Source organism: Salmo salar, chromosome ssa12, assembly GCF_905237065.1.
Source record: "Salmo salar chromosome ssa12, Ssal_v3.1, whole genome shotgun sequence".
Classification (NCBI taxonomy): Eukaryota; Metazoa; Chordata; class Actinopteri; order Salmoniformes; family Salmonidae; genus Salmo; species Salmo salar.
This window is the reverse complement of record NC_059453.1, coordinates 55,504,968-55,528,736: the sequence shown is the minus strand read 5'-3', so window position 1 is coordinate 55,528,736 and position 23,769 is coordinate 55,504,968. Positions and strand designations below refer to the sequence as shown.

General features: G+C 40.3%; 3 protein-coding genes across 4 annotated transcripts in view; all 3 read right to left on the bottom strand.

Moving 5' to 3' along the window:
- Window positions 1-1,534: 1,534 nt before the first annotated feature.
- LOC106565093 (acidic mammalian chitinase) lies at window positions 1,535-6,996 on the bottom strand. The gene is made up of 11 exons (XM_014131779.2): window positions 6,870-6,996; window positions 6,199-6,235; window positions 5,795-6,056; window positions 5,503-5,559; window positions 4,761-4,926; window positions 4,386-4,510; window positions 4,130-4,253; window positions 3,607-3,789; window positions 3,333-3,449; window positions 3,017-3,149; window positions 1,535-2,794 (listed from the first exon to the last, which is right to left on the bottom strand). Exons 2-11 carry the CDS (start codon window positions 6,221-6,223, stop codon window positions 2,547-2,549), a joined length of 1,440 nt encoding a protein of 479 aa, XP_013987254.2. The 5' UTR covers window positions 6,224-6,235; window positions 6,870-6,996; the 3' UTR covers window positions 1,535-2,546.
- A 5,964-nt stretch (window positions 6,997-12,960) lies between these two features.
- Window positions 12,961-17,516, bottom strand: LOC106565309 (acidic mammalian chitinase-like). The gene is made up of 12 exons (XM_014132255.2): window positions 17,274-17,516; window positions 16,247-16,313; window positions 16,073-16,102; window positions 15,606-15,810; window positions 15,448-15,504; window positions 15,052-15,217; window positions 14,718-14,842; window positions 14,372-14,495; window positions 14,007-14,189; window positions 13,748-13,864; window positions 13,515-13,641; window positions 12,961-13,374 (listed from the first exon to the last, which is right to left on the bottom strand). The coding sequence occupies exons 2-12, from the start codon at window positions 16,269-16,271 to the stop codon at window positions 13,166-13,168; spliced, it is 1,368 nt and encodes a 455-aa protein (XP_013987730.1). The 5' UTR covers window positions 16,272-16,313; window positions 17,274-17,516; the 3' UTR covers window positions 12,961-13,165.
- Window positions 17,517-17,595: 79 nt separating this feature from the next.
- The window catches only part of LOC106565094 (contactin-2), a 120,018-nt gene continuing 113,844 nt past the window's right edge, over window positions 17,596-23,769 (bottom strand). For both annotated transcript variants that reach the window (XM_014131781.2, XM_014131780.2), the window contains one exon: window positions 17,596-22,702. In XM_014131781.2, the coding sequence (XP_013987256.1) occupies window positions 22,593-22,702 (110 nt within the window). In that variant the 3' untranslated portion in view covers window positions 17,596-22,592. The remainder of the gene's footprint in view (window positions 22,703-23,769) is intronic.

Sequence of the window (23,769 nt, the reverse complement as noted above, 5' to 3'; positions counted from 1 at the left end):
CTGATAGGAGGGGCTATAGGAGATCTGGCTCATTGTAATGGCTGGAATGGAATAAATGGAACAGAGTCAAACATGTGGTTTCCATATGTTAGATATGTTTGATACCGTTCCATTAATTCCATTCCAGCCTTTACATTGAGCCTGTCCTCCTCTTATTTAGGACAACCATGGAGTTGTCTTGGTGTCCCAGATCAGTTGCTTTTCAATGTACAGTTTATCATTTATGAGAGCTACACACCTCCCTTTAAATGTATTCTCTTTGAAGAGTGGGCACAGTACTTTGCGCCATTCTGCAATTTCCTTAGGTAACTGATCGTTCATGCCTATTTTAGTGCCGACGAGTGTTTTGCCCTGGCTTCTGACCGTTGTTTTGTCTTTAAAGGATACAAATTAGCCAATGATTGGGCGCTCGTATCAATGTACACTCTGTTCGAAACGATGTGCGCATTCGATTTTGATGTCAGTCAGTTGTCTGTACTGTTGTTATAGTGATCTGGAGCGACTCTTGAGGAGCAGGTGTTAGTGGATTTGTCATCTGTCACTCTGGCTGAATGGTTCTCACTTCCTGCATTGTGTTGGGTGGCAGGATCCTTGTTAATCCCTGTCACTTATGCTGTCAGCCCGACTGCTGCTCACATAGCTAAGGGCTGTTGCATACTGTCCTGTACACAGAAACATAACCTACAATGTCATGACGTCTGTCAGTCCAAAAATGTTAGTGAACTAAGGAATATTACACTGCAATTTATTTCTAAATACATTTTTAATTTTGTGTTCTGTGTTAAAATGCTGTGTGTGTGTGTGCATTTGATTGAGATTGCAAAGGTTTAAAAGAAAAAATCTCTCTGGGAGGTTTTTCATTAATGTTTGTATAAGAGGAATTTCAACGCTTGTATTCTACTGTATGTAATTCACAATGCAAGGTGCTCCATCCCTGAAGATAGTGGCTATGCATTCCAACACCATCATTTGAAAGTGTTTCCTACTATGTTTTCACTCCCCTTTCCCATTGCCTTGTGTCAGTAGGAATATAGGCCACATTCATTTCTGACTTGGACCTGCTCCGGTATTGTGATTTATAAACATATTTGTATTACTAAACCCCACACCAGAGACAACCCACATAGACCATTGACATAATCTGCTCAAGTTCTCCCTTAAACCATTTGATTTCCACTAATGCTTCGTCCTTCACCACGTGACCGGCTGTAACACTTTTTGTCCACTATGTAACCCAACCCCAACCCTTTTTATACATGGCCGTTTTGGCTGGGTCTCCAAAAATGCTTTTAACATTTGAATACTATATTGTATCACCAGTGTATTTTCAAATGCCATTTGATGAGGAGTCATTAATTAGAAGGGAAAAGAGACAGATATTCAAGTAGAATAAAGACTATAGAGATACAGTATATGGCTCTGGGTTTGTAGAAGTATCACAAATGTGTTTGTCATGCAAAACCAAGAAGGTAATAAATGTTTTAGTGTACGAATTAAAAGTATTAAACATGTCAAACAAAGGGAAAATACAAGATAAGGCAGAATCTTTTATTTTTTGAGCTCATTCAAAACAAATCCTTTTCACATCTACAAAACAAATTGCATCTCAATTACTGTCAACACAGAGCATTCTTCCCTTCCCACACAACATGTTTTAGCACCACAGTAACACTTAAAGATGCACTATGCAAAAATCGCTCCACCATTTCATGATTGCTAAAATTCTAATAGTTTGCCTAATTTCAGTTTATGTGACAAAACAAGCAAGTATAGTGTAGAGAATCATTGTACGATCTAAACCACTGTGAAATACATTCTCATGTGTATGAAGCTGGTGTACAAAACCGAAAGTAAAAGACGCAAAAACTAAACTTGAGCATTAGAAGCAAAGAAATACCACACATAGAACAGATCTACCACTTCTTAGACTTGCTTTCGATGAGCATGACAGATCTATAACTCACTGTTCTATGTGAATTTGGATGGGTCACCCAAAAAGCTTAATATAGCATCTTTAAATCCCCGATGCAGTCTTTTTAATTGCATTTTCAAATCCTCACTGTATGTCTAATAAATCACTGTGTGTGTTTCATGAAAATATCTAATAAAATAACTAAATATATTGTTTCCCTGTGCCTCCTTTTCCATTTGAACTACTCAGTCTGGTGATGTGGGCGTGTTGATACAAATTTAAATATATTTACATACACAGCCCTGATTGGCGGATAGGAGCATCAAGACCATACAATTAGAAACTAAAATACTAATTTAGTAGAATCTCCATGGTCTAGACTCTAGAGCTTACCCGTCTTACCCCTAGGAGGAGGATACATATGCAAATAAAAGATGACTGGTCATTGGTCAGAATAATCAGAGGGTATTATCATAACATTTTACAATGTCCTAGTGTTATTTCGACCTCATATTGTGGAAATATATATTTAAAAAAAGTAAATTAAAGGGGCAGTGCAGTCTAATTTAAAGTTGGTAAATACAACGTTGGCATTAGCGATGCTAATTCACACCCTTACTTCCTCACAACACGCTTAAGGCCACACGCAGATCTTGGAGCTGGGGTCGAAGACCGAGCCGTTGCTGCAGGTTTTGAGGTGGGTGAGGCCATGGGCGCACATGTAGAAGGTGGTGATGTCGTCTGGGTTGGCGTAGATGCCATCAGGCTTTCCGTTGCAGAAACCTGTCCCAGGGGCGTGGGTGGTGACAGTGGTGGTGGTGGGGCGGGTGGTGGTGACTGAGCCAGGTTTGGGGGTGGTGGTAGGGGGCAGAGGGGGTAGTTCTGGATGGAAGGAAAAATAAAAGAAGAGAGGGTTTTACCATGAAGGACAGAGCTGAGGTGATGAAACAGTGATGACATTTCGGGACATTATTTCATCTGACTGGATTTATCATAGTGGCCCATCACACAGTGGGATAATCTGATCTAGTAGTTGATTCATTTCAGATTACACATTAGTTTTTGAATATCAGGTTTGCTCCTTCACTAAAACCTCAGACTTACCGATGTCAAGAAGTTTGCGCAGATGTCCCAACAAAGGGTGGTTGCCCTCAGCGCAGAACTGGTTGGCGAAGTCATCAAGATCCAGGGCCCACACGAAGGCACCGCCAAACTTGTTGTCCTTCATGTAGCGGACCTGTGCAGCAGATCGAATGAGAAGACAGCGGTAGATAGACATAGATAGAGAGGGTGAATATATTTAGAGGATATGCCACAGAAGTATCATACCAGACTTTTTGTTGACCACTTTAATGACTATGGGCAAAAATGTCTTCTTATCTAAATTACAATATTATGTTAACTGATTAGGGGAAATGACCTTGGTCTCATAGCTCTGCCTGGAGTCAAATCCAACCCACTCATTGCCCTTGTAGGCATAGGGAACCATCTGGTCTGCAATCATCTCAACTGTTGCGTCATTTATGAAGGTGCAGATCTGAACAAAACACACAGAAAGGGAGTTTGTTTCGTGAAAAACTCATGCAAAGGTCTCCGTTGTACAGCATTCTTGGAATAACAATGAAAAACTGATTTCTAACTTTGCTTAACATTTTGGTGTTGAATGTTTTGGCCCCCAGCAGCCAGGCTCTCACCTCATAGTAGGCCCAGAAGCCAGCTTCGCGGGTGTAGGGCCCGGCGGAGGCAGGGCCACTGGCTGGTGCTCCAACGCTGGTGTCAGATGATGTCAGGCGGAAGGTACGACCATAGGTGGCGAAGCCCATGTTCAGCTTCTCCACTGGGGTGCCATTGTCTCTCCAGTACTTCATGGCGTAGTCCTGAGAGAGAAAGAGGGGGTTAGAGGGTTGGAGAGATGGATGGAGAGAGAAGTGAGAAATGTAGCAAGTACTTCAGCAGTGCTGTGGAATAGCACACCACAGTAAAGTGGCACTATACTTTTTCTATCATGGTGAAAATGTGTAGCAAATGTCATGATTATACCACACTGTTATAAGTAAATAACATCAGTAAAGCTGTATGATGTTTAAAACCTATTTTCCTTTATAAAGATGGAATGACAAGGGTTTTAAACGCACTACTTGCATACTATGGGTTTACAATAGTATCATTATACACACTGATAAAGATTCTGTCAGTCTGTGTGTTATTTTTCCTTACAGTGTTGAAGTAGATAAGCTCTCCCTCGTCATGAGCACCGCGATACAGGGGGCTGTTGTGTCCAGTGAATCTCTCCCAAGTTCCGTGGAAGTCGTAGGTCATCACGTTGATGAAGTCCAGAGACCTGGAGACGCACACACAAACTATAACCACTGAGAACAGAAATGGCACCTGGAAACTGTTTCTAAAGCTCCATAGCTATTTAAACTGATTGACCTCAGGAAACATTGTTATTCAAAATGGCTGGCAGACTCACTTGGCAATCTCGGCAATCTCATATCCAGCATCGATGGTTCCCTTTCCAGCGGACACGGCAGCGGTCAGCATGAGCTGGGCATTGCCGGTGGACTTGGCCTCAGCTGCATAGGCTGCCACGAGCTCCTGTAAAATACACACACACACACACAAAACATCATGGGTCAAAGAGCGTTGGGGATGCACAGTAGAGACCTATTATGGGGAACCATAGGAACTGGGAAAAATATATGAATAGTATGCTAGGGAATAAGGAGAGTTTTTCTTCTTTTGTAAAGCTCTTTGAACGCTTAGAAAAGCACTATATACATCCAAACCATTATCTATCTACATTACTATCATTGAGTAATAACTGTAGTGGAGGAGCCACACCCACCTGGCAGAGCAGAGTGAACCTCTTCTTGTCCTCCGGGGGGCTCCCTCGGGCCCCGGGGTACTCCCAATCCAGATCCAGACCGTCAAAACCATGAGTTCTCAGGAAGCTGATGGACGACTGGATGAATGTCTGACGGTTGGCAGCATTACTCACCATGATGGAGAACCTGAGGAGAGGAAGACGGTTTTATCATGAGGCTGTATTACAATACACCATATGGTTTCTAAATACTACCTTACTACTTCCACAGATATAGTACTTGCTAGTCTCTCATGGACAAACTAGGTAAACATAAATCGAGCATATGACCAGATTATGCAAAATTTTAGTTCTGGGTTAATTTAGAGTTTTCTACTACCACAGCATGATGGAACACCTAAAAGATGATCAAGGTTTTATCATGACGCCATAATATAATACACCATATTGTTGCTAAAGTGTACTAAAAGAAAATTAGTACAGATACCAGTATTCATACAGTACTGATAGTCATGATCAAACGTGTTGTCTTCTGTCAAAAGCACTTGGAACAGCATCTTCACTGAAAAACATGATAGTTGTGTGATTTCACGTACACTAGTAGCTATAGTTAACACACTTCCAGAGAACCTAAATTCAGCTACAGAGATTATCTCACAAACACTACGATACAGTAGGTACAGTTGCAGATACTCTAAATCTAAGTAATCCAAATGTATGGTGCTTTTCATAGCCCTGTAGCATGACTAAGGGAGGTACTCACTGGGAAGAACCAAAGTTCCATCCTCCGACGGCCAGCAGAGTCTTAAGATGAGGGTTCCTGCAGAGAGACGGCAAAGAGAGGAGGAGTTGAGATTATTCAGCAATTTTGTATATGAGTAGATTGATAATTCTGCAAGTGGCTGCTAAAAACAAGCTCCAGTTCAGAGGAGGGATTAATAAAACCAAAGAAATATCCCTGGACCCTTGAGAAACTAAATTCCTCATTCAACACCAACACTAATAAGTTGTGAGCTATTTACAACACCAACACTAATAATAAGCGAGCTATTTACTTGTTCTTCAAGGCGTTGAAGGACTTGTAGAGGACGTCATCGTTCCACTCGTAGGTGACCAGCTCATTGCGGTGGTTGAGGATGGAGAAAGCGTAGATCAGGTGAGTGCACAGGTGGGCATCCACATTCTCGGGCTTGTACTTCCCTTTGTCTGGTCTGTACTGAGACCAGTTGGTGAAGTAGCACACCATTTTGGGAGAAGCAGCAGCTGCGGTGGAAACTGAGGTGGAAGCGCCCAACTGGCACAGCACCAGGCACAAGACTAGAGCGAGAGAGAAAGAGTTTTGAAAGGTAAAGCAAATGTCCATGTAAATAGCCCCAAAAACATTTATCAAAGCATATCATTTTATTACACGATAAAAGGCAGTGATAGTGCCTGATGTAAATGATGGAGTCATAGTCACCTGCTAAGATTGTCAGCTTAGACATCTTGACTATTTGCTATGAGACAAAGAGAGAAAGAGAGAGAGAGAGAGTAAGAGAGAGAGAGAGTAAGAGAGAGAGTGAGAGACAGACAGAGAGATATTTTCAACAATGATACTTGGACCTGTTATCATGATATTTACACTGGGTTATGCCAGCATGGAACAGATGCAAGGTTTTGAACATTACCTGCTCACTACAGACAGAACAACAATAAACTACCACCACTCACATTTCCCCATTAAATTAACATTACCCACTGCACTGCACAGGGTACTGTCCTAAACAAGTGCCACAGATTGAAATATTGAAATAATAGTTAAATAATAATTTGTGCATTCACTGACTCTCATTACTACATTGATGTAGTTAAATTATTTAGTAAATTAATATAGCAATGTACTTAGATTCACACTAAATCCTTTCGAATAGCTATATTGCATCAGTTGTTGTCAGAGTCCAATACAAATAATAGACAGAGACTAAAGGTATACAGACCAAGACATTGAAAGCAACAGTTGCTAGCAACTGAAACAAAAAACAAAAAAACAAACATCGAAGGCCCATTTATCCAATTATACAATGAATCAAGTTGGTCCTAATGACCAAGGAAACTGTCAGCTGTGACTAGTGAATTTCCTTCTAAGCTTACCTTGGGAACTTCACAGATGAAACCGTCAGTGATGAGAAGTTAAGTCTGGCTTTTTATATAGTTTATCCAGGGGTGGGTGGGCCCACGGGTGGGTGGGCACCCATGGAACCAAATGGGAGGGGGGGGGTTGATCAAATGTGCAACACAATCAGATAAGTACAGAAGAGTCCGGACTGGGGTGGCGATTAATTTATGACCGGCCAGGTAATGTACAGTAATCAGCTCAGAAACACTAAACAAGACAGATAAGACACCAAACACATAAGAAGACACATAACCTGAGCATAAACAGATGAACAACAGTGCACGTTAGATTGGTAATGTTGCTTTTCTGTTCATTTCCCATTTTAGTAGAGATTTTGATGTCAAAGTAATTAATTTGAAGCATATACACTGTGAGAATGTTCATTCTGTATTTGCAAAACAAATTTATGTACAGTATTAAAAAAAACTGTAGCTGGGATTATACAGTGAGTCTACAAAACATTAGGAACACCTTCCTAATATTGAGTTGCACCCCCTATTGCCCTCAGAACAGTCTCAATTCGTCAGTACATGGACTCTACAACATGTTTCGAAAGTGCTCCACAGGGATGCTGGCCCATGATGACTGCAATGCTTCCCACAGTTGTCAAATTGGCTGGATGTCCTTTGGGTGTTGGACCATTCTTGATACACATGGGAAACTGTTGAGTCCAAAAAACCCAGCAGCGTTGCAGTTCTTGACACACTCAAACCGGTGCACCTGGCAACTACTACCCTTCCCTGTTCAAAGGCACTTAAATCTTTTGTCTTGCCATTCACCCTCTGAATGGCAAACGTACACATTCCATGTCTTATTGTCTCAAGGCTTAAACATCCTTCTTTAACCTGTCTCCTTCCCTTCATCTACACTGATTAAAGTAGATTTAACAGGTAATATTAATAAGGAATCATAGCTTTTGCCTGGATTCCTCTGGTCAGTCTATGTCATGGAAAGAGCAGGTGATGGTAATGTTTTGTACACTCGGTGTGCATTGCAGGCATTTAGAAAAATGTTAATCATAATTGGCACAACTATCCATTGGTTGGAATTGTGATAACACATTAATTAGACATTATGTTGGCAAGTTTAATATTAATGACCATTATTTGTTCAGATTACGCTATCTGTGTCCCGAGCTGTCAAAAAACATCCCAAAAATAAAATTGTTGACACTTCTCAAATGTATTATGGCATATCTGATTGTCTTTGATCCAGCAGGTTCATAGCTGTACTGAATTATATATATAAAAAGTGTACTTTTTCAACTTTGATCTCTTATGATAACGATATGAATTTCTAGCAGTGGTTTGTTAGGTTCATTTGGTCAAGTCACTGCCAACTGTTTTTGGCAGATGCCTTGGAGCAAAGTTTACTTGGATATTTAATGTCAGCAAAATTGTAGTTTTGTTGGCGCTCTGCCACGCATGTGCACTCACATACGTAATAAAATCAACGTAAGATATATAAAGTTGTCAGCAGTATTTTATTTTATCTTTCATTAGAACACCACTTTAGTGGGATTATTTCTTTGTCATATCAGTTGAAGTCCGAAGTTTACATACACTTAGGTTGGAGTCATTAAAACTGGTTTTTCAACCACTCCACAAATTTCTTGTTAACAAACTATAGTTTTGGCAAGTCGGTTAGGACATCTACTTTGTTCATGACACAAGTCATTTTTCCAACAATTGTTTACAGACAGATTATTTCACTTATCATTCACTGTATCACAATTCCAGTGGGTCAGAAGTTTACATACACTAAGTTGACTGTGCCTTTAAACAGCTTGGAAAATTCCAGAAAATGACGTCATGGCTTTAGAAGCTTCTGATAGGCTAATTGACATAATTTGAATCAATTGGAGGTGTACCTGTGGATGCATTTCAAGGCCTACCTTCAAACTCAGTACATCTTTGCTTGACATCATGGGGAAATGAAAAGAAATCAGCCAAGACATCATAAAAAAAATGTAGACCTCCACAAGTCTGGTTGATCCTTGGGAGCAATTTCCAAACACCTGAAGGTACCACGTTCATCTGTACAAACAATAGTACACAAGTATAAACACCATGGGACCACGCAGCTATCATATCGCTCAGGAAGGAGACGCGTTCTGTCTCCTAGAGATGAACGTACCTTGGTACGAAAAGTACAAATCAATCCCAGAACAACAGCAAAGGACCTTGTGAAGATGCTGGAAGAAAGTATCTATATCCACAGTAAAACAAGTCCTATATCGACATAACTTGAATGGCCACTCAGCAAGGAAGAAGCCACTGCTCCAAAACGGCCATAAAAAAGCCATACTACTGTTTGCAACTGCACATGGGGACAAAGATCGTACTTTTTGGAGAAATGCCCTCTGGTCTGATGAAACAAAAATACAACTGTTCGGCCATAATGACCATCGTTATGTTTGGAGGAAAAAGGGAGAGGCTTGGTTGCAAATGGGTCTTCCAAATGGACAATGACCCCAAGCATACTTCCAAAGTTGAGGCAAAATGACTTAAGGACAACAAAGTCAAGGTGTTGGAGTGTCAATCACAACACCCTGACCTCAATTCCATAGAAAACTTGTGGGCAGAACTGAAAAGCAAGGAGCAAGGAGGCCTTCAAACCTGATTCTGTTACACCAGCTCTGTCAGGAGGAATGGGCCAAAATTCACCCAACTTATTGTGGGAAGCTTGTGGAAGGCTACCTGAAATGTTTGACGCAAGTTAAACAATTTAAAGGCAATGCTACCAAATACTAATTGAGTGTATGTACACTTCTGACCCACTGGGAATGTGATTAAGGAAATTAAAGCTGAAATAAATCATTTTCTCTACTATTATTCTGACATTTCACAGTCTTAAAATAAAGTGGTGATCCTAACTGACCTAAGACAGGGAATTTTTACTAGGATTAAATGTCAGGAATTGTGAAAAACTGAGTTTAAATGTAGTTGTCTAAGGTGTATGTAAACTTCTGACTTCAACTGTAAATTACAACATTTACAAATCCCTTACTACTGCTGAGACTACTGATTACAGTAATAGAAAACAGATATGCAACAACCTTTAGTAACTGTCTGTCAATAAATATGAAAGCCTTATGTAAACTGTCATTGTGGATTATGGCACAACTTGCAGTGTTGCATTTGTTTGTTCTTTTTTATTACATTGACTTGTATTGTTCAGTGACAGGAATGACAGTTCATATTAATCATGTAAATATATATTTTTTTGCAATATCTACATAACATAACAGTTACTTTGGTGTCTATTTGTAATTTCCTTAAATTGTGCGCCCTTCATTAAAACACTCAACTTCAGTCCCTGTGGGATGCACTATGCTGTGTACAGGGCTGCATTGTGGCTGCAAACAAACAGCATATTTCTCCCACTAGACTTTGTTGATTATAATGAGAGAAATCAATACCACCATGCATAAGTGTTCACATAAACAGCTATATTTGTTGGTACCCTCATTACTGGGATTTACATTGAAATGTCATTGAAACTTCTTTATTACATTATCATCACCTGCTAATTAATACTTTTTAGTTTCTTTAGGAATGATTTGATTGAAATATGTGCAATTTGTGCATATGGTAACATGTAATAATAATAATGATTCTATTGAATTATATATTTTTTCACCCTAAAAGCCTCCTCCTTCTAAACTGTAACATAAATGAATTAGCTACCATGACCTCATTCGGAGTCCATCTGAATCCTGGAAACAGAAAGTGTGCTATCTACACTGATGTACAAAACATTAGGAACACCTGCTCTTTCCATGACATAAGACGGACCAGGTGAATCCGATTGAAGGCTATGATCCCATGTGCAGACATCCGGGAAGTAATAATAATGCAGCACTTTGGACAAAGGCATGGAGTTTATTACTCTCCTAATGGCCATTATCTGAGGATAAGTGTCGGCAATGTAAACCACAGCATACACTCTGACTGCTCTGCTACTATGACTATGGGAGCACAGTTTTTCATTTGGCATGTTTTCTGGTAAACATGCAGGTTTGTTGGAATGAAAATATAAAATGTTGCTTTATTTATTTGTCTATGATATTAAATTAGAAATGACTTGGTAAACTGGTAGTAAAATAACATTATGGCTGTTAGCATCATCTTGTGTGAGATTACTTGACCCCCTAACAATGTGAAGTTCTCCGAGACCAAGTGAAAAGTGCTAAACTACAGTTGTAGTGATTATGACACATTCTTATATGTCTGTGGTTGTATTTGCAGGGAGGAGAGGGACCGTTGACTAAATGCTTGATATATGCAGTTTAATCATAGCTAATAAAAGTGACAAGCGGACATAACAGTGTATGTGCTTTAGTGCTGTGACATGCAAGATTTGTTTCCACAATGAATCACGGGTAACAGGTTGAAACATTACAGCACTCTTCAATTTCATGTAAAAATACAAACATTTTACATATGTGAGCTTATGTACAGTACCAGTCATAGTTTGGACACACCTACTCATTCAAGGGTTTTTCTTAATTTATACTATTTTCTACATCTACAAACTATGACATAACACATATGGAATCATGTAGTAACCAAAAAAAGTGTTACAAATCAAAATATATTTGAGATTTTAGATTCTTCAAAGTAGCCAAACATTGCCTTGATGACAGCTTTGCACACTCTTGGCATTCTCTCAATGAGCTTCACCTGGAATGACTTTTCAACAGTCTTGAAGCAGTTCCCACATATGTTGAGCACTTGTTGGCTGCTTTGCCTTCACTCTGTGGTCCAACTCATCCCAAACCATCTCAATTGGGTTGAGGTCGGGTGATTGTGGAGGTCAGGTCATCTGATGCAGCACTCCATCACACTCCTTCTTGGTCATATAGCCCTTTCACAGCCTGGAGGTGTGTTGGGTCACTGTCCTGAAGAAAAACAAATGATAGTCCCACTAAGCGCAAACCAAATGGGATGGCGCATCACTGCAGAATGCTGTGATAGCCATAATGGTTCAGTGTGCCTTGAATTAATAATAAATCACAGACAGTGTCACCAGCAAAGCACCCCCGCACCATCATACCTCCTCTGTCATGCTTCACGGTGGGAAATACACATGCAGAGATAATCCATTCACCTACTCTGCATCTCACAAAGACACGGCTGTTGGAACCAAAAATCTCAAATTTGAACTCATCAGACCAAACGACAGATTTCCACCGGTCTAATGTCCATTGCTCGTGTTTCTTTGCCCAACTAAGTCTCTTCTTACTGGTGTCCTTTAGTAGTGGTTTCTTTGCAGCAATTCGACCATGAAGGCCTGATTCATGCAGTCTCTTCTGAATAGTTGATGTTGAGATGTGTCTGTTACTTGAGCTCTGTGAAGCATTTATTTGGGCTGCAATTTCTGAGGCTGGTAACTCTAATGAACTTATCCTCTGCACCAAAGTAACTCTGGGTCTTCCTTTTCTTGTGGCAGTCCTCATGAGAGCCAGTTTCATCATAGCACTTCATGGTTTCTGCGACTGCACTTGAAGAAACGTTCAAAGTTCTTGAAATGTTCCGGATTGACTGACCTTCGTGTCTTAAAGTATTGATGGACTGTCATTCTCTTTGCTTATTTGAGCTGTTCTTGCCATAATATGGACTTGGTCTTTTACCAAATAGGGCTATCCTCTGTATACCCCCCCACCTTGTCACAACCCAACTGATTGGCTCAAATGCATTAAGAAGGAAATATATTCCACAATTTAACTTTTAACAAGGCACATCTGTTAATTGAAATACATTCCAGGTGACTACCTCATGAAGCTGCCAAGAGTATGCAAAGCTGTCATCAAGGCAAAAGATGTCTACTTTGAAGAATCTCAAATATAATTTGATTTGTATAACACTTTTTTGGTTGCTACATGATTCCATATGTGTTATTCTATAGTTTTGATGTCTTCACTCTTATTCTACAATGTAGAAAATAGTAAAAATAGAGAAAAACCCTTGTATAAGTAGGGGTGTCCAAACTTTTGACTGGTATAGTATGAAAAACTGACAAGCAAAATGAAACATTCATAATATTGTATTCAGTCTTACAATATTGCGAGTATGGCATTATTTTTATTTGAGAAAGACAGTAACCCGACAAATACAAAACGACAAAATGAAAATAAGTATATTTTGTAAAATTTTGCCAGTTGCAGTTCAGGATCAGTTCCTAGGGTAAGTAATTGCCGTTACAGCTAGTTGTCATTGAAGGTTGTTATAACATTCTAACTAATTGGTCCCACATAGCTATCAGTCATTCAGGGCCAGTCACAGCACTTGCAGGCATCAATATAGACGAGGCCGGGCTGGCATCTGTGCAGGTAGGTGTTTCCACGGAAACACTGGAAATAGGTGGTGTTGTCGATGGCGTTGACGTACAGGCCATCTGGGCGTCCGGAGCAGAAGCTGAGGATGGGGTCAGCGGTGGTGGTGGGGGCCCGAGTTGTTGTGGGCTTGGGGGCGAAGCCTAGGAAGGAGAAATGGAAGGATGGGTGGAGGAAGGGAAGAGAGTGGGAGATGAGATGATATAAAGACCTACCTTTACTGTACTTGACTTATGGGTTTATAAAAAAAAATTGAATTTAACTTTAATGGAACTGAATTTACCCAGAGAGTTGCGGAGGTGATTGACAAGAGGGAAGGAACCATCAGCACAGAAAGCGCCAGTGAAGTCATCCATGTCCAGCGTCCACACGGAGGCTCCTCCCAGGTTCTTGTTCCTCAGCCAATGGACCTGATGGAGAAAAGGGGACAAAGACAGATGTGTAATCATGGACATGGGTATATGGAGAACTTGATTGATTAATGGATCGATTGACTGAGATGTTCCTGGCATGTACCTTGGCAGCGTAGCTCTCCTTGTTGTCATAGCCCACCCAGGAGCTGCCCTGGACAGCATAGGGGACCTTCTGCTCATCAATCCACTCAACAGTGGCGCTGGAGGTGAAGGAGCAGACCTGGGAGGAGAGAGAAGCATTCTGTTAGCTAATGACAAACAAACAGATAAACAAACAACAACACAATATAACGTAGAGTGTTTTGAGATCCATGGCCTGTATGCTTTGAGTTTGAGAAAAAGGCCTCATAGATCAAATGTACCTCGTAGAAGGACCAGTATCCTGCTTCGCGGGTGAATGGGCCGGCGTCAGCGGGGCCGTTGGCGGGGGCTCCTAGGCCAGTGTTGGAGGTGGTGAGATGGTAGGTACGGCCATAGGTGGAGAAACCCATCAGCAGCTTCTCAGCAGGGGCACCGTTGTCCAGCCAGTAGGTGATGGCAGAGTCCTAAATCACATGGACAGGTGGAGGACATCAACACCAATATTTCCTATATGTAAATAGTTTATTTACAAGTTTCCTATATATAATCATGGTCAATAACCCAATGGTTTACAAGTACTTCCTGGTTTAATTCTCAGCATGGAATAAAATCAATCCTAATAAAACCAAGTGTGTGTTAGTCTTACGACGTTGAAGTCGTAATGTGTCACTGAGTCGTGACTGCTACGGTACAGGGGGCTGTTGTGTCCGGTTGCTCTCTCCCAGTGTCCGTGAAAGTCATAGGTCATCACGTTGATGAAGTCCAGAGAGCTGCAGAGACATAAAGAGACAAGTATATGGAGTATAGTGTGCTTGTTGAGTTTGTAAGATTCATGAATTGGATGTATGGTGTTATTCTCCATTATAAGGTTTTCCTTCATTGACTAATTTGTCTTTTTAGATCAAATGTAATTTACCCCAACTCTGGCATAAAATAATTTCAAAATGTGTTTGACTAATGTCTCTTTCACCCCTCAGTCACATGCTGCCTACCTGGCGATCTGGGCCACCTCATAGCTGGAGTTGATGGTGGGCCGAAGAGCAGCCACGCTGGCAGACAGCAGCAGCTGGGTTAGCTTGGTGTCTTTGGCGTCATCCATAAAGGCCTTCTGCAGCTCCTGTAAAGACATACAGAAACATAACGTTCTAACAGAAAGTAATATAAACTATTTGGCCCTTCAGACCGAGCTAACCTCTTCAGCAGGTGGTACATCGCTATACAACCATAAATAGTCCCGGGAAATGACAGTAACACATTGAAAGATATTGGTGCAAATCCTCACTCATGTTATAACTGTCAGAAAAAAAAGGTTCTGTGCAAACTTACCCTGATGAGCTCGGTGAACCTCTTCCTGTCTCCGTCGGGGCTGCCGTTCTGAGTGGGGTACTCCCAGGCCAGGTTGAGACCGTCAAATCTGTGGGAACGCAGGTAGTTGATGGCTGACTTGATGAAGGCCTGGCGGCTCTCAGGTTTGGACACCATGCCGATGAATCTGGAGGGGGAAGGAGAGATAATTTAACTGTTATTCTGGTTGTGAGCCTATATGAAAGGACTGAAACCCAACAGACACAGCAGTCCTCCAGATTAGGACAAAAACAGGGAAACACTATGATAATTATAATTGATTTCTCAGATGCTGGGTATAAAAAGACAAACCTGCCTTATGTGGAATTGCACAATATAATATTGTGATCAACCAATAAGAATCATCACTAGACTTACGGGCTGAGTCCGTTGACTGTGCCTCCGACAGACAGCAGAGTCTTCATCATTGGGTTCCTGCAGCTCAGAGAGGTAAGATGAGGAGTCAAACCTAGTGTTCATCATGGAGTTATCAACTAAGGCCCAACTCTCACTGAAGTCAACCCAGAGTCACTCACGCGTTCTTCAGGTTGTTGAGGCTGCGGTATAACGTTTCGTCATTCCACTCGATGGGGGCGACCTGGTTGAAGCTGTTGATGGTGGCCAGGCTGTAGATCACATGGGTGCAGAGGAAGGGGTCGATGTTCTCAGGGGTGAATTTCCCACTGCTGGGGCGGTACTGGGCCCAGTTGGTCATGTGGCACACCAGTTTGGTGGAGGCGGCTGAAGGTAGAGAAGGAAAACTATTCAGAGACAGAAGTTCCCGTTGACCTTTTGGGGTACCTTAAAATAGTGGGCTGGACAATGTGTTTATTGGGATGCTCTCTTTATTATTCCAAATGCTTATGGGGGATCTGTGGTTTTTGATGGGATTGCCAAGCATCTTGAGTATGAACCACAGAATTAGATAGAGATAAATTATGTATTCTATGGTCTAAATATTTCAATTGAGAAATGTAAAAAAGTTGATGAGGGAAATGCTTACCAATCTGCACCATCAGCAGAAGGCCCAGACCTGAGGAGAGATGACAGTGTTAACATACACTGAATGACCCAGGCCCAGAAAATCATATTGAAGAATAATGATAAGAATAACATGAGGATGATGATAATGATGAGGATGATGATAGGGATTATAATGACTGAAGAAGCCATGTACCTGCAAGCACAGTGAGTCTGGCCATTGTGTTGTGAAATCAAGTCTGTCGTCCTTAGAAACAATGTACCTGTATAAATAAATACAAAATATGACATAAATACATGAATAGACACAAACATTTTTTTTTACAAATGAACTAATACAGAATTACTTAAATATAGATATATAACAACATGTTATAATTATACAATTTTAACATTTAATTATTTAAATACTTTTTTAAAGTACAGAGCAGTTCAGTTGTTATGTTGTTAATTCAGATGAAACAAGTTTTTAAATATTAAGTATTGGATACTGTTCGTAATACACAATCCATAATATTTAGCAATGAACCTATGTTTCTATAATAGCGAGATAGCAAACAAAGCCAGATTTATGTATGTCCCGACCTAGGTCAAATGAATAAACAATTTAAAATACTTGAGGTGCACTTTACATAACTTGACTAGTACAATGGAATCGATAAAATGTTCCCAAAAGTGCAAACTCCACCCACACCGCACCCCGTGTTCAATAATGTATTTGAACCAAGTCTGTTGCATGCATACAGATGTAGGATCTTAATTTGATCACTCTTTTATTGCTGATAAATGTCCTGCACAGCAGGAAATTGAAACTTGTAGTGTATTGCAGGTGCAAAAAAGATTCTAAAGTTTGTAATTTATACTTTGAAATTTCTGAATTATTTGCCGTAATGAAAAATGTATGTACCCCTACGAAAAAGTTATTTTAATTATAATTTACGTAATAATTCACATTTCCTGTTGCTGCAGGATTATTTTCCTACTGTAGTTAACTGGCTCAAATGAATATCCTACATCTGTACACACACTCATTCACTGTTAACAAACCTCCTAGATCTCTTTACATGCAATTCACAAGTTAATTAATAAACACACTTTCATCAATGTCATCCGTGATAAGTAAGGTGCAATATAGTAGGGATATTACCTCTGATATTACAAGCAATGTTACATAAATGAATATAAAGTTACATATTGCATACAATACATGAATACCATATTACCTTTCTCCACCAGTGACAGAGGGAGAGTTCCTACAGTAGCTGTGCTGTGTTCTTGCTGATTTATACTTCTAATTTTCCCAAATAATAATTGGTACCAAAGTGCAAGTGATAAGATTCCTGGGTATTCCGGGAAGTGGGAGACGAACTGATTACCTAATAGATTAAATTACACACACTAGGTAAAATGGCAAGTATTTGAAGGGGATATTCATGCTGATAGGTCGCAACTGAGATAATAAAGCAATCTGATACGATCATGCTACATCTGCCATGCAAATTCAACAGTGGTAAGGAAATAAAAAACACAGTGGAACAAGCATGATTTAAATACAATCCCAAGGTGTTTATTGAGTAATATTTACAAGTGCCACACCTCCCCTTCACATTCCCATTTAATCACAGATTTAGAACGGCCCAATGGTATCAGAACATTTCAACATTTCAGCCCAGCCAGCTGACAGACAAACACATCCTAGCAAACAGGTTGCCCTTAACCACTGATACAGGGACAGATTTGTTTTCATCCCTTTATGGTTCAGGTTATGATTAGGGGGGTGTAATCTAATCCTAGGTCTGTGGTTAAGGGCAACCTCAACCTCAATAGCCATTGTAGCTTCCACCAGGAAGTGAGATTTGAACCGAACAATCAGACTTCTTGAAAATGACACATAATATTAAGAGAACAGGGGTTTGAAAAGATGTCATCTTAGTATTACAGAGATGCTGTAAGATGGTAATTACTTTTAATGGGTCTTTAGCTGATTGGAACTTTGCATACGAAAAGCGTTGGGTTAACAAAAACATTCACACACACATACGCAAATGAGCTAGCAAATGAGCTAGCATTACGCAAATAAGCTCGCATTAAGTACATAACCAAAAAGGCAGTGTTTCCAATATTTCCCATTGGGTTAGAAACCAAGCAAGGGCAGATCACGTGTACTTGTGTGTCTTTCAGGCCTATACCAGTGCTGGGTGAAGAAGGAACAACACTAGCCACCAGAGAGTAGGCAATTTTTTCTGAGTTTGTGAGCTAAGTGTGTGCTAACAACTGTACTCTAGCAGTACAGTACCACACAGTATCTACAGACCAATGATGAGTGAGATTCAGTGTATATATATTTCTTTTCTACAATAACTCCTATCCTGCTCTTGAGGGAACATAGGCTGCTTCCCAGTTGGCGGCTCTATTCATTTATCTTGAACATTATTGAACAGCTAGATGAGATATAGGGTATAGTGATCTCAGAGCTGGGTGATCCAGTAGCTTACAGCATTACCGGCCATCTGTTAGACCCTGCAGTTGCTGCTACATGGAGGAGAATGAGATATCATATCACCAGCAACGTTTGACTAGAGTTTGACAGGCAGGTTGAAAGAGAGTCAAGTTGACTCCCTTGTCCTGCAGTTTCGTATAGCCAGCCAGTAGTACCAATTACACATTCACTGTCTTCAACTACGAAGTGTGAGTTTGAGTTTCCCCAAGTAAAGTCATCACTGCGAGACATCTGGATATTCACATATTTTTAAGCTGCCCTCTTTCTTTTAAGGTACATTGAGCCACATACAAAAACAGTTTATAAAACACAACACTCCCAATCCAATATAAAATTACCCTGAACACCGTCAGGCACAGGGCTAAGTAGCTTCACACACTAAAATCAAAACAACATCATTGGTCTAAACATAAAAACTGTCAGGTGGGGACTAGTGTAGTGCTGAATATGTCTATGTATTATAAAAGCAACATTGCAGTCACTGCTGGGCACTCTGGGTATACACGTTGAAATAAAATGCTATCCAGAACCTAAAAGGGTTATTCGAATGTCCCCATATGACAACCCTTTGAAGAACTATTTTTGATTCCTGGTAGAACCCTTTTGGTTCCAGGGTTCTACTTGGAACCCAAAAGGGTTATCCTATGGGGACAGGTGAAGAACCCTTACGGAACCATTTTGTTCTAAGATTGTACTGGTGTTGTTGCTGTACTAACAGATTGTCATCCACATGTTTCATGTCCAGAGTGTGTTTGTGTCTTGCTCATTCTGATGTTGACAATCAATCGATGTCTGTTCAAGAGAGTCAATAACATCATAATAACTTCTATACAGTTGCGGGCACAACAAAGTGAGATGTAGCTAACAACCAAACAACACCAGAAAAACCATCATCCAACCACTTACTCAACAAACCTTTTTCACCTTCCAGACTTTTTACAAATAACAAAACACAATATGATTTTGGCTTCTCCGGACCGCTTGCAAACCAGAAAAAGTATTGTTTGATTCCTACACTCCTGAGATGTATCGAAATCATAAACTTACAATTACAATTTATGATGACCCACAAACCCCGAAGTGCCACAAAACGTCTTGATGCCTTGCACTGTTCTACTGCATAGAACAACATGTAGCAGCAGAACTGTATTGCTGCTGGCCAACCTGCGTACGAATGTTTCAGAGCAACAGAAATGAAAAAAAAAGAGACAACATACAGTAGTTGCCATTTTGTTTCCTGTTGCCTAAGCTTCATCTACCGGTAGTTATATTCAGAACAGACACATTGTGTTGAAACGGCTGTTTACCATTGAACTACTTGACTATTCCCAAAATCAATAGTTCAAGGTATTATACAGAACACACATTCAACAGACTTTACAGGTGCAAGGGGGTATCAAATATGGGAAAAGAATACCAACTGTTCAAAAGCTGCCATGGTTTTAATATACAGTGGCAACAGGCTTGACAAGGACAGTGGTTGGTTGACATGTTAGTATTGTAACTGTAGGAACATTGGGAACATCTAAACAGTGTGCGGGTATTATCCTTGCTGTCCATCCAAATCAATCCCACAGGGGCTTCATGATTAACTAGCAGATGCGGCATGTTCCTTAGATGACGTATCCTTGCTGTGAACTCTCCTCAGACAGGCAGTGTTTATGGCAGAAGTGTTGCATGATTAACAGTTAATGAACAACAGGACATGTTATGTAATAGGTGAACGATAACACTGTACTTTGTGATCGGTCTTCAGTACCTGCTTTCATCGTTATATCGCAACAATTGCCATGGCGAAATACTCATCTTACACTTCAGCATAGATGGGTTTCATAACCAACCCCAAAACACTGAATGTAAATTGTTTTCCATTTGTGTCTGAATATTCTACACAATGCAGGCACAAAAAAAGTGTAAACAAAGAACTGATAAATATCTTTATCAAGTTGAGTTCTCAACATAAACATAAAGGTAAACATTCATATAGACGAGGGAAGTTATTCATCCGGACGCTGTCACCGCCATAACTACATCACATAAAACAAACAAACCAACACACAGGCAGAAAATCCTAGGACGAGACAAAGAGTTGTGTCATAAGAAAGTAAGCAAGCGTCCATTCACAGGGAGTTCAATTTGAAGTAGACTTCCTGAAGAACCATGAGATGTATGAATGACATCACTGTTTAATCCCCCTTCATCTTATTCAAGAGAAAAAGAGTTGGTCAGTGTCTGAGTGAACCAGAGATGTCTACTGTTCTGTATGATGTTCTACATACAGAAGTTGATGTTGGGTGACATATAGTGCTAAGCGATTAACCAAAATGTTATTTTTTGTTTTTAAATTAACTAATTGACCGATGTCGGTTCAATTACTTGAATTCCATGTATTTAACTTTTTTTTACTGTAAGCTCAATGCGCCGTTTCTCTACATAGACATCAGATCAAGCGCAAACTGTGATGTAGTAGGGAGATGTAGTTTTCAACAGCCCAATATTCTATACAGTTTACTGCAGAAAATGTGGTAATTAACTATAATGACCATAATCCATTGCGTGCCTACTTGTCCGGTCAAGTTTGTGGAGCAGATACGGAGAGGGAGAGAAGGGAGGGATAGAGAGAACAGTTGTTTCTTTGTGAGGTATCTCTACCCGACAATACAGGTGATTGATAGTTGGTATTCAGCAGTCATGAAAGTATGCCTTATTTACTTGGAAGAACTACTAAAATAGTGATTTCGTCAGACAGCATAAGCAGCAGCTCTATAGCCAGATAATATATAGGATGACTCATTGGGGAGCACAGAGATAGAAGGCTGGCTGGCTGCAACTACATGAGCAGAGATGAGACAATGACTTGGGAATAAAATAAAAAAGGGCCCAATCAGATCCGCTTTAGCCACCATCCGCATAACTGACGTTTTGACCGTGTAGTAGGTAGAACTGTGTTAGAGCTGTCAAATCCCCAATCAGCTCCCGGCATTATACCTAAAGTGGACATTACCATTGGCTGCAATGAGTCACATTAAGATAAATCACATGCAGCCTTGTTTACAAATTTGAACACTAGAATGTGAGATGTAATCTACACCTTGATTAGGCTGATAGAAATCCTTATTATTTAAGTTGAATGATTTTACAATTTCATTGTAATTATTTCTACATAGCCTACGCTTTCTTATTCTGAACTTCTAACGCAAATGGGGCGGGTGTAGTTTCGTGACAATGATCGCCAGTGCAGCTGCTCACGATTTGACCGCAATACAGTTTCACCTCTGACACCTCCAAAACAACCCACTATGCGGGTGTCTGCTATTGCCAGTTACTGCTTTATCTGATTGAATCTAGTCCAAAGTTATCAAATAAAACAAATGTATACCTACACAACTGACCTATTTTATTAATAAAGTAATGTGAATGGTTAATAAGTGATACGCCGTATTGGGTAGTCACTACCATCATGGGGCTTTTAAAAAAAAAAAAACTGTTATTACAGCATTCAACCCACGTTATGCATAGTGCATATATTGTAAATAAAAATAACATTGAAACCCGAAAACCATTTATTTTTTTTTTTTTTTAAACGACACGAAACTGAACCGACTTCAGAAAGCACGACTGACATACGCTACCGAGCTTAGGGTTCATAGCAGAGTAGGGGAAGCCAGGAGACATGGAGAGTGTGACGCATTGCCCTGGTGCTGTGAAAGAGGACAAAAGCCTCTCGTATCCCCATAAGGCATGGTTCTAATGACACCAATGTAATTGACAATCAGGTAGTCTGACCCCCCCCCCCCCCCAAAACCCATAGACACACACACTTAAAAAATGTTCCCGATTTGATGTTCTTATAAAAAGAAGAATACAATAACCATTAGTAATTTTAATTCCCCCCATCCCCCTTGCTTCAAAATATTACCCCACACACCCCTGTCCACCTGTTGAAATTCCCCTCCCCGCCACAACAAAACAATAGATAGGTGAATCTGAACAATAGGCTTGACACCATGACTATGACACAATGTCCAGGGACTGGCGGAGATCACAGGTCCAGTAAGCCAATAAGAGTGAGGGAGAGTGTGGCGGTGAGAAGGAGAGGAGCGTGATTGGACCATGGGGATCTTGCTTGGTTCTGCACCATCATTCCAGTTCCTGTTTGAGAGAAAGAGAGCGACAGAGCGAGAGAGAGAGATGGGGGGGTTCAGAATTGCAGACATGATCTAGTACAGTATTATCCCAACAGTTGCCTTCTTGCCTCCTTTGCTTTTTTGAGGAGTCACAGCTAGGGTCTCAGAATAGTGAAAGACAGGTCCTAATATGGAGCACAATGGAAAAACGAATTGACTCACACGGACTCATTTAAACCTGCGTCTCTGACTGGCTAAAACAGCTCTATTGTGTTCTAACTTTAAGCAGGTTAAAGGTGCAATATGTAACTTTCTGGGTGACACAACAAAATTATCATAGAAATGTGAGTTATAGATCTGTCATTCGCATTGAACGCAAGTCTAGGAAGCGGTAGATCTGTTCTATGTGCTCTATTTCTAAGCTTTCGTTTTTAAGTTTTGTTTTTGCTCTTTTACTTTCAGTTTTGTACACCAGCTCCAAACACCTGAAAATACAATGCTTTTGGTTATAGAAAATATATTTCACAGCGGTTTCGATGGTACAATGATTCTCTACACTATACCTGCTTGTTTTGTCACATATTTTTGACATTTCTGCAACTAGGAAATGATGGAGCGATTTCTGCATAGGTCATATTTAAGCAGAATCTAAGTACTAATGTGTGTGTGTGGTGCCAGCGAACACATGTTTTCCAGTACAGAAGTAGGGTCTTAATTCAATCACTCTTTTGTTGCTGAGATGTTTCCACACTAACACACGGTTATATTAACAGTATTCTAATTTCATGTAGCCTTGTTTTGACCAGATAATAGCCTAACCACCGATCAAGCAACATTAACCTGTTAGGGCTAGGGGGCAGTATTGACACGGCCGGATAAAAAACGTACCCGATTTAATCTGGTTACTACTCCTGCCCAGTAACTAGAATATGCATATAATTATTGGCTTTGGATAGAAAACACCCTAAAGTTTCTAAAACTGTTTGAATGGTGTCTGTGAGTATAACAGAACTCAAATGGCAGGCCAAAACCTGAGAAGATTCCATGCAGGAAGTGGCCTGTCTGACAAGTTGTGTTTCATCTTGGCTCTTT